General features: G+C 46.7%; 1 protein-coding gene across 1 annotated transcript; it reads left to right on the top strand.

Annotated features, from left to right (window-relative positions):
- The first annotated feature begins 4,561 nt into the window (after nucleotides 1-4,561).
- LOC138796702 (transmembrane protein 127-like) lies at nucleotides 4,562-10,106 on the top strand. The gene is made up of 3 exons (XM_069976346.1): nucleotides 4,562-4,855; nucleotides 6,098-6,277; nucleotides 7,914-10,106. The coding sequence occupies exons 1-3, from the start codon at nucleotides 4,627-4,629 to the stop codon at nucleotides 8,204-8,206; spliced, it is 702 nt and encodes a 233-aa protein (XP_069832447.1). The 5' UTR covers nucleotides 4,562-4,626; the 3' UTR covers nucleotides 8,207-10,106.
- Nucleotides 10,107-11,787: the final 1,681 nt, after the last annotated feature.

Below are 11,787 nucleotides of genomic sequence, written 5' to 3'. Positions count from 1 at the left end.
CTGAGGGAAACGACATCCACTCACCTCCCCGGTTCCAGAAGAGGGTCCTGCATCGCGGCGCTCCGGTCCCCGATTCCCGGCCGCTTCCTGGTGTCTGACTCGGGCCCGAGATGTGACGTCTCAGGTCCGCTCTGTCACTCAGTGACGGAGGCGAGATCCGTTACAAGTCTGCTCAGATCCCGCCTCTGTCACTGAAATTTTTTATTAAAGTATTGTATTGCCCCCCAAAAGTTATACGAATCCCCAATTTACACTTATTACTGGAAATGCTTAGAAAGTGCTTTTTTCCCTGCACTTACTACTGCATCAAGGCTTCACTTCCTGGATAATATGGTGATGTCACTTCCTGGATAAAATGGTGATGTCACGACCCAACTCCCAGAGCTGTGCGGGCTGTGGCTGCTGGAGAGGATGATGGCAGAGGGATGATCAGTGTCCCTCCAATGCCCTGTGTCCCTCAGTGTCCCCCTGCCATCATCCTCTCCAACAGCCACAGCCCGCACAGCTTTGGGAGTCGGGTGGTGACATCACCATTTTATCCAGGAAGTGACATCACCATGTTATCCAGGAAGTGACATCACCATTTTATCCAGGAAGTGACATCACCATTTTATCCAGGAGGTGACATCACCATTTTATCCAGGAAGTGAAGCCTTGATACAGTAGTAAGTGCAGGGAAAAAAGCTATTTATAAGCATTTCCTGTAATAAGTGTATATTGGTGATTTGTATAACTTTTGGGGGGCAATACAATACTACAAAAATTTGGCCGGACTACTCCAGGTAATAAGTATGGAAAAGACTTGAGATTTTTTAATAAAAGTAAATTTCAAATCTCTGGCACTTTCTGCCACCAGTTGATTTGAAAGAAAACATTTGGTGAACTACCCCTTTGACCCTTTACCTGACACAGATTCACCCGTCAACTACACCCACATACTTTCCTCTCTATACTGGTTCGTATTAAATTAAAAGCTATGTGTGAACACAGCCTTAATCACTGAATCCAAGTGATTTATTAATTCCCACTGCCACAGGTCTATACATCCAAAACCTGTCAGTGCAGTCTGCCTTTACAAAGACTAAAAGAATGGGTCATCTTAAGGAGCTGGCTGATACCAACATGGTGCTATAACAGGAGTCTAACATTTCCTTCCTCCTCGGTCTTCCACCATCAGCTGTGAGTGTTATTACTGACAAGTGGGGTGATAAGAAATCACAGTGATTTCTAGTAGCAAAACACTGCCTGCCAGGAGCTTCATCATATGGGATTCCATGGCTGGGCAGCTGCATGCAAGCCTTACATCATCAAGCACAATGCCAAGCAGAGCATGGAGAGGTGTAAAGCTTCACAGCAAGTCCTTTAGGAGTTTCTTCAGCCTCACAGGACTTTCCCCAGCAGTTGGATAAGATTGCTAGTTTGCCTAAGTTCCCCACTGACCATTGTTTAACCTCTTAAGGACCGGGCAAATTTCCATTTTTGCGCTTTCGTTTTTTCCTGCTTGTGCTTATAAGGCCATAGCGCTTTCATTTTTTCACCTGGAGACCCACATGAGCCTTTAATTTTTCCACCACTAATTGTGTTTTGCAATGGCAGGCTTAATTTTTGCATAAAGTATGCTGCAAGATTAGAAAAAAATAAATGTGTGGTGAAATTGAAAGAAAAAAAAAAAGCAGGTTGCCCTAGGGAAAAATGGATACAGAGGTGTGTAGGTGCCGGTGCTTAAAGAGTAAACCAGAGTCCAGTGCGTTTGTCAAAAATAGGATACTTTACTGGAGAGTAACTCCAAATTTTTACAGAGAACTTAGGTGCTGACAGTTGAGGTAGGACCAGTGTTTGTAGTAGTAGGTGCTTTGCAGTAGAGAGAGAATTGCCAGAGGGGCCCTGCCCAATGTAGTAGGTGTGCTCTGCCAGAACAGGTGACGTAGTACTCGTACTCATGGATGACTGTTCTAGTCTTCAACCGCCTTATGCCCCCTAGTTGCGGGCTACTCGTCCTAGGTGGGTAATACGAGCCCCAGTCGTTATCTGGGTGTAGCAGACTCCCAGGATTACCCAGTCGTCCTGCACTGTGCAGTAGGATAAGTAGACCTTTCTTTAGCTTTGTCCTACTGGGGTCAGTTCCTATTCCTTCAGGTAACGGCCCTGCACGTTTTAGAGAGGTTCTTAGCGTGGGCAAGGTGTTCCCTATTTGGCTTCTCTCCCTTTTGTAGAACTTAACACTGTATAGTTATTTTTAGGGTTCATAAGGAGAACCTTGTAGCTGAGCTGATCCTCACACATCCACTCCCTTGGACCTTCAGCCACTAACTCACTTCCTTCCTTCCACCAAGAACTAACTCCTCCTACAGGGGCCATGTTAACCCTCCAGTAAGTGGTGGGGCTAATGCTGCTTTTACACGAAACGATAATTGGCCCGATCGTACGATTAACGATGTCGGAGTAACGATTTTTTTTTTCATAACGATCAGCGTTTAGACGGTACAATACATCGTACGAAAAATCGATTTGCGATCATTTTGCGATCGCGCGCCCGCAGCCCGGCCCGCCCACAGCCCGCCCCCCCGGCTCGCAGCCCGGCCTCCTGCTAATCCGCAGCCCGGCCCCACGGTCAACCGCAGCCCCCTGCGCCGCCCCGATTTCCACCCCCGCCGCCCCGATCGCCACCCCTGCCGCCGCTCTGATCGCCACCCCCACCGCCACGATCGCCACCCCACCCCCCCGCCGCTCCGATCGCCACCCCCCCGCCGCCCCGATCGCCACTCCTGCCGCCGCTCTGATCGCCACCCCCGCCGCTCCGATCGCCACCCCCCCGCCGCCCCGTCCGTGAGCATACATTACCTGCTCCGCGTAGCAGGTCTTCGAACTTACCGACTCCTCTCTTCAGTGCATTGATTGGCTGAAGAGGGGAGCCGGGAATTTCAAACAGCTCCTCTTCAGCCAATCAGTGCTCCTCTTCAGCACTGATTGGCTGAAGAGGAGCCGTTTGAAATTCCCGACTCCCCTCTTCAGCCAATCAATGCAAGGCAGCACTGATTGGCTGAAGAGGGGAGCCGGGAATTTCAAACGGCTCCTCTTCAGCCAATCAGTGCTGCCGTGCTTTGATTGGCTGAAGAGGGGATCCGGGAATTTCAAATGGCTCCTCTTCAGCCAATCAGTGCGGGGGTGGCGATCGGGGCGGCGGCGGGGGTGGCGATCGGGCCGCAGGGGGTGGCGATCAGAGCGCGGGGCTGCGGATGAGCAGAGGACCGGGCTGCGAGCAGGGGGACGGACGGCGGGCTGGGCGGCGGGCGGACAGACTATCGCGCGGCGACTGTTTACACGGAACGATCGGCTAATTTTTTGCGAACGACGATTTGATAACATGTTGAAAGATCAAAATGAACGATTTCTCGTTTGTCATTTGATCGTTCGCTGCGTTTACACGTACGATTATCGTTCGAATTCAATCGTTATCGCGCAAATTTGCACGATAATCGTTACGTGTAAACGCTCCATGAGTGTGTGTGAAAAAGAGAAGATTGGATAGGACAGAGAAAGCACTTGCACCTGTGACTGGCCAATACATAACATGTGACATAAAACAGTTAACCCTTCTGCTTCTTCAGCTGTTCATAGTACAAAATAAAAAAAAACAGTAGTGACAACTAGTGGCAAAAACACACCATCTCCCACTTGTGTGAACCTGAGGGAGTTACTTACTGAGGGAGTTACTTGCCAGGAACAAGTACCCTGTGCTGGGACACCACACCCTGACTGCCATTAGGTACCAGGGTGAGATCCTCAGACCCATTGTGACACCATATGCTGGTGTAGTGGGCCCTGGGTTCCTTTAGATGCATGACTGGACCTCATGTGGCCACTTACTTGGTCGTCCCTGGTGCCGCCACTTCTGTGGTGGCTGGTCGGTGGTATAGTACAGCTCAGCCAGTTATGGTACGGTCCTGACGCCAGTGCTGGTTCAGCACATAGGTGTGATGGTTTACCTGCTTTTAGGTTGTGGCTGGCTGTATCTCCCTGAAATGGTCGGTGACCTGCCAGGCCATGATGGGTCCCTCTGGCTCGTCACAGTGGTCCAAAGTGGGGAGATGAACCGTGACTTGGACTGTCGGTACTCTTTACTTAGACGCAATTACTATGACGAGTTTATTTGTGCAGTTTTTCAATAAACCCCACACACGATATAATGGAACACAATAAACGCCAACCCCCCATTAGAATAGTCCCACAAATTAGACTGCTTAGTACAAGGATAGATGTCCCACAAAAACTCAAACGTGAACGTAAACATGCATACTAGGTTATTGCAGTGTGAACTTAGTCTTAGTGCAGGGATAGGGAACCTTCGGCCCTCCAGCTGTTGCAAAAAGCCAGGCAGACACTGTGTAATGTGTAGGGGTCCCAACACCATGCGTATACATACTGTATACATGGATAAAAGGGACAGAGCCAGAAGCTTTGGTGTAATATTACATTTCACCACCAGATGGAGTAAGCCCCCTGTTATGACAGCTGGTTCCCCCGCCCTATGACGTTTCATCCTCTCATTGGTGCAGTCAGGCGCACGAAGATGACGTATCCGGAAGTGAGTGCGGAAATGTAAACGCGAATGAAGAAGAGTAAAAGATGGCGCTGCGGGGCGGCCGGGAGGAGGGGGATGCGGCGCTCTCCTCTGCGGGCTCCCCCGTCCCTGAGCGCTGTATGGCCGCCGCCTTCATGCAGGGCCTGGGGGTGGTGTGCGCCTGCACGGCCCTGGCTGATCCCGCCTGGCTGCTGGTGCAGGTGGAGCGGCAGAACTATGTCTATGGAGCCGCCTATATACTCCACCTTGGCTTCAACCTAACCGAGCCCCCTGGTAAGAGGTGGGGGAGGGTGGTTACCATAGCAACAGTCACATGACCGTGCATAGAACTGACACTTATATACAGTCAGCCTCTTCTGTCCCTAGGAAAGCTGGGTGGCTGCCACCACATAGAGCTCACACTGTTATATACAGACAGCCTCTTCTGTCCCTAGGAAAGCTGGGTGGCTGCCATCACATAGAGCTCACACTGTTATATACAGACAGCCTCTTCTGCCCCTAGGAAAGCTGGGTGGCTGCCATCACATAGAGCTCACACTGTTATATACAGGCAGCCTCTTCTGTCCCTAGGAAAGCTGGGTGGCTGCCATCACATAGAGCTCACACTGTTATATACAGGCAGCCTCTTCTGTCCCTAGGAAAGCTGGGTGGCTGCCATCACATAGAGCTCACACTGATCTATACAGACAGCCTCTTCTTGCCCTAGGAAAGCTGGGTGGCTGCCATCACATAGAGCTCACACTGTTATATACAGGCAGCCTCTTCTGTCCCTAGGAAAGCTGGGTGGCTGCCATCACATATAGCTTACACACTGTTATGTACAGGCAGCCTCTTCTGTCCCTAGGAAAGCTGGGTGGCTGCCATCACATATAGCTTACACACTGTTATATACAGGCAGCCTCTTCTGTCCCTAGGAAAGCTGGGTGGCTGCCATCACATAGAGCTGCCTGGATACCATAATACCATTGGACACCCAGCTTTGCCATGACGCTGTCAGATATGCCCAGATGTGCAGCCATATAAGGGACAGGTTTTACAGTCAGGGGTCTGGGAAAGCTGGGTAACAACTATAGGAGGTATGGTGGTCTTGCTAATGACCCCCAGCTTTTCCACATATATACTGTAATATATATATATATATATATATATATATATATATCAAATATTCCCAGTTATATAGCTGTATAAGGACAAGTAATGCTGCATTTAGAGGTTTGAGAAAGCTGGGTGGCTATTGTACGGTGGTCATCCAGCTTTTCCATAACTCTGTGTCAGAATTGCCAAGTTATGCAGCCATATATGCACAGGTACAGGGAACATTACATTCAGGGGTCTGGGAAAGCTGGGTGACAACTCTGGGAGGTATGGCAGCTATATTAGTTCTCCCCCAGCTTCTCCATAGCTGAGTTGTGCAGATGTTTGGGGGCAGGTGACATAACCAGACCCATCTTATAAGCCGTACGTCATCTGGTGCCCCCGATCTCTGACCCTCTGCCTTTCTATATGTAATTCCAGGTGTCCACCATCTCCTCCATAAGAGCGGCCTGTACATCCTCGTCCTGCTCGCCACCTGCTGCTATGTCTCCATCCTCATCGGCATGTCCGCCTTCCTTCTTGACTTCCTGGGGACAAGGTACATGAGGATAAAGAGTCTGGTGGGGATCCTGCTGCCCCCCGTCCTGCACTTTATTACAGGTAACTCCTCATACACTGCGCAGCCCTGCGGATACCATGCACCCAGCACTCAGTTCCATCATTTACCATGATGGGTTCTTGTTCCTCGCCATTATAAAATCTCTGCCAGTGAAGATTCCTGTAGCTAAAATCCTGTCCTGATACTTCTGAGAGCTGAGGGTTTGTTACACATGTATCCAGTCTGAGGGTTTGTTACACATGTATCCAGTCTGAGGGTTTGTTACACATGTATCCAGTCTGAACAGAAGCACAGATCTTTTTTGCTTAATTTGTTACAGTGTGCCAGGCTGTTTACTTAGTGTCACTGTCGTTTTTTAGTACAGGCGATTTGTACAGAAACTTTGTAATTGGGTTTATTAGCCGATAAATGCATTTTTATCATGAGAAAGCAGCTTGATACTCTCCCCCCTGTCTTCATTGTTCTCTATGGAGAGGGGAGGGGTGAAGGGAGATGAGGCACCAAAACAGGACAACAAAGAGTTAATTTACAGCTACATCACCGGGCTATCTCCTCTGAAGTCAGTACTGACCTCTGAATACCGGCTTTCACACAGGTCCCGCTGTGTAATCCTTTGTTCTCTGCTGGTGACTAATCTCCCTTCTCCCCTCTTCATAGGTTACACAGGGCTCGACTGATGTAAAAGAGTTGAGATTTCCTGAATATGAGAGAGGAGGAAGGAGGTGACCTGGGGAAAGTCTTTTTATATGCAGATAATGGCATATTTGCCTTATAAACCCAATTACAAAGTGTCTTAAAATCGCCTGGACTATTGATTTCTGCAAAAAAATATATAAAAAATTAACAGTGACACTTTAAGGGGGCAGTTACACGTACAGGATCTACAGCAGATTTGATGGCCCAGAGTTTTTGCATTGAATCTGCAACTTCAAATCTGCGCCATCAAATCTGCTGCAGATCCTGTACGTGTGAACGCACCCTAGAGTGGAAACAATTGTTACAAACCCTCCTCTATGAGGGGGGTAGTATTACATCTAAACACGGAAGTGGCCTGATTGGGAAAGGTAAATGAAGGTTGCTTTGTTTTATTAGACATGCCTGAGCTCATTTGTTTATTAAAACAAAAAATAGTAAGAAAATGTCCCCTAAAGGCGAGTTGTCAGTTCTGAGAATTTTTTATTAAAGAACTACAGTATATAAATCATTCCCTACATTATGAAGACCCGTGTACAAGTACACCGGTCTTATATTTCGCCCTGCCCCCTTTTTCCAGGTAGGATTCGCTAAGAGGGGAACGCACGAATCTGCGGCCGGCGTACCAAATCTACACCTGCTTGTCACTCTCTCCCAGCCCACCCATTGGGCGAGCCGGGCGTACGGGAGGCGTATGCCAGGGAGAAGGGGCGAATCTGCTTCTTCTCCCTGGCGTACACCTCTGGTGTACCTTTCATAAATGTCCCCCATTGTCTTCCTCCTCCTCCTCCTCTTTTTCTTCCTCCCCCTTTTCCTTCTATCTTTCTCAATTTGGATCTTGCAGTACACGGTGTGGCCACCAGATGTCAGTGTTGCCCACACATTTCTGTTTTCCTGGGCCTTGCTGTTTGAAGTCACATGACTTTTTGCTGATTCTCCCACATTTTACGTGTTCTAACACCCCAGATTTTTGTACCCTTGCAGTGGTTTCATCTGCGGCAGCCGTGGCTTTTTGCATCTACCTCTATAGTATCCTGTACCATGAAGTGCTCTTCCAAATCATCAAACCGCCTGTAAACACCTTGTCTCTGGGTGAGAGTTACTACTTTGCCATCTTTGGCTGTTTGGCCTCCATTGTTGCTACTATCTTCAGTTTCCACTATGCCAGAAAGTACAGGAGAGAAAATAGGACATTTACAGTCACAGTTGAAACTGAAGAAATCTCCCCGCTTCTGCAGGAGCCAGAGACCCCTGACCCCCCGGGGGAGTACGGATGACCTGCTGCATGTAATGGAGAATCCAGCCAAGGACCAACTGTTTGCATCTGCACGGGTGTGACTATTTATACAGTACAGTATTATATGTATGTGGACTATTGTAGTATTATAGGATATGGACTATACCACTGCCCCCCTCCTCCGCAGCTTAACCTTGTATCAGAGACCCCCTGATGTAAATGGGCCGCTCCAGTGGTATCACAGCTCTGCTATGTCGGCGTTACTGTCTGGCCCCCTGTTACAATATAAGATGAAGGAATTGTAGTATGAGCAGCTTCCTGACATTGGGGCTGTAATTCATGTGATAAAGCTGCAGGGGGCGTCACACATTATAACAGCACTACAGGTTATAGTGATGTCATTGCAGCTATGTTATCAGATTTTTTGCTAATTCCTTTGTTTTGTGTGCTTTTTCTGTTTCATCCCTTTTAAAGGGATTCTATCAAACATGAGAGGTGATATGTCATATAAGAGAATATATGATAGAAACAGCTTGACGTGCTATACAAGAGACTACTGACTGTAGGAAGGCCAGGAAGAATTAGGCCTCATTCACACGTTCTGTAAATGTAGTTAAAACCTATTCCATTCATTTCTGTTGGGCTATTCACACTCTCTGTAGCTTTTCCGGACCGGCGTAAAATCGGACGTGTCCTAGTACGAGCCATGATTGCACCACAGATTCCTTCATGAAAGTATATAGCAGCGTCTGTCATTTTTAACGTTTTACAATGTCAGGGAACGTCAAAGTGCCATTAAGGAAGTACAGAGAGGGCTCACAAACCGATTTAAATGCTGCTGTCAAAACTGGCAATAGCATTTAAATGGTTTATACAAGGCACCACCACTGCTTGCTGCGATGTGATTCAAGCCATCATACTTACAGCCTGGGTCGTCTTCTGGTGCTAATCCCCGGCTTGGCCATCATTTCAGGCTGTGTACAGTGAAGAAAACATTGACCAATGCAGTAGATGTGTACTGCATTAATCCCTATAAGTAATCTTGGCATTGCTGATAGAAGTCCCCCTAGGTGGGGGAAAGCTACAGATTAGTGTGTAAAAAAAAAAAAAAAAAAAAAAAAATAATATATATATATATATATATATATATATATATATATATATCTCCCCCTTTTCCCATTTTTATGAATAAACCTGTTGACTATCGCTGCATGCGAATTTGCCCAAGTTGAATTATCACATTGGTGATCTCACACGGTAAAGCGTTGTAAGGATCCGAATAGAGAAATTTTAAATACATAAAGGTTCTTGTTTTTTTAAGTAAAACATTTTTTAAAGCAGTCAAATAAAGCAAGTTATATACATTGCCTATCATAGTTATCGTACTGACCTGAGGAACATAGATAACATCTGAGTTTTACCACAGAGCAAACGGCCTAAACACCAAACCCCCTGAAATGCAAAAAAAATCCTAGTTAATATGTGAATGATGCCTTAAAGGGAGGTGCTGCAGCAATAAAAACAAAAAACTTTCAAATCAACTGGTGTCAGAGATTTGTCATTTACTTCTATTAAAAAAAATCTCAAATCTTCCAGTATTTATCAGCTGCTGTATGTCCTGCAAGACATTGCATATTCTCTCCAGTCTGGAGAGCAGTAGAGGTTTTCTATGGAGATTTGCTGCTGCTCTGGACAATTCCTGACACGGACAGAGGTGGCAGCAGAGAGCACTGTGTCAGACTGGAAGGAATACACCACTTCCTGCAGGACAGACAGCAGCTGATAAGTACTGGAAGATTTAAGATTTTTTTTTTAATAGAAGTAAAATCTCTGGCACTGTCCGACACCAGTTGATTTGAAATTTGTTTTTTTTTTGCTGGAGTATCCCTTTAAAAGGGTCTCTGGTTTTGTGTAAATAAAGTATAACATTTTAAATCATTGCACGTAGTCTGTCGTTTTGTGTCTACAGCTCTTATGCAGATCTATGGGTACGATCCTGGCGTATGATTTCAGTCCACTTTATATAGTTTCTGTTCTTTTACTACTACTTCTTACACATGACCGTACTGTGACCTCTGTTATTTTTTGTGTCTACAGATGTGTTTTCCGTGCGATGAGCTGTACTTTTTAAGTGGTACGTCTTGGTCTAGGTGGGACAGAGCCAGAGAGGCAGAAGAACTCGCTGTCACGTCTATTCCTGCGCTGCTACGAGACGCTCTCCTGCTCCACAGCTGCTACACGCCAATATACACGGCACACACTGCAGGGGGGCGCCGCCGCGCTGGAATAACATGGAAATAGACATGACAGCCAGTTCTTTTGCCTCTGGCTGTGTGAAAATCTAGGTGATGCTGACAGGGGGCAGCAGTGAGCATGTGCAGAGAACTAAACTGACAGAACATTAAAGTGGCACTGTCATCTCACAAAACTTTTAACATGTCAAAAGTTTTTATCGGTCCGAGTCTGAGTGTTCAGACCCTTCCCACCGGGAGATAGAGCAATCCTTTCCTGGCTCTGTGTCACATGATCAATCAGGCTTCATTATAAGTCTAACTGATCACATGACACAGAGCTTAGCACGGTCTTCTTCCGGTTCTTGCCCCATCTATGACAGGTCAAATTTTTTTTGAAACGACTGACACTTTAAAGGTGGTGGAAAAATTTATTTTCTTTCAAATCAACTGGTACCAGAGATTTGTAAGTTACTTCTATTAACAAATCTTGAGTCTTCCAGTACTTATCAGCTGCTGTATGTCCTGCAGGATGTGGTGTATTCTTTCCGGTCTGACACAATGCTCTCTGCTGCCACCTCTGTCCATGTCAGGAACTGTCCGGAGCAGCAGCAAATCCTCATAGAAAACACCTCCTGCTCTCCAGACTGGAAGGAATAAACCACTTCCCACAGGACATACAGCAGCTGATAAGTACTGGAAATGTAAATGACAAATTTCTGGTACTTTCTGGCACCAGTTGTTTCAAAAGAAAAAAAAAGATAAAGCACTTTAATAAAAGTAAACTACAACTTACTGGATTAAACTTTCTTTTTCTGGAATACCCATTTAACGTACATTCAGAAAATTCTTGATACTAGGCAGACAGAACCACATCCTTAAAGGGATTTCCAAGGTAAGAAAAATACAGCTAATTTCTTCCAGAAACAATGCAATTCCTGTCCTCAGTTAGTGTGTGGTACTGCACCTCCGTTCCATTAAAGTGAATGGAGCCCAGTTACCTGAGGATAGGACTGGTGCTGTTTTTGGAAGAAATCAGATAGTCCTGTACAACCCCTCTAATACTGTCATATCACACAGACACAGTAATAGGTTTTGACCGGTCAGGGCCTCAGACCCCCAGAATCCTTAGATATGACTGGGAGAAGCACTAGGCTGTGCGCTTCACTCCCTGGCTCGTTGTAAATCTGCTCCTGATACAAGTTGGATTGAGCTGCGAGTCAGGGAGTGAAGTGCACTAAAGTGCATCTAGAGATCAGTAGGAGTCTCAGCACTCAGACCCCAGTAAGCTAGTCCTCACCAACTCATCAAAGTGTACCACAAATCTGCAGCGTATCTGCCATGTGTGAACACACCTTTACTGTCCAGCTTAGCCATGCCTGCCATCTGT

This window comes from Dendropsophus ebraccatus, chromosome 7 (genome assembly GCF_027789765.1).
Source record: "Dendropsophus ebraccatus isolate aDenEbr1 chromosome 7, aDenEbr1.pat, whole genome shotgun sequence".
Lineage (NCBI taxonomy): Eukaryota > Metazoa > Chordata > Amphibia > Anura > Hylidae > Dendropsophus > Dendropsophus ebraccatus.
This window is presented reverse-complemented; position numbering and strand designations above follow the sequence as displayed.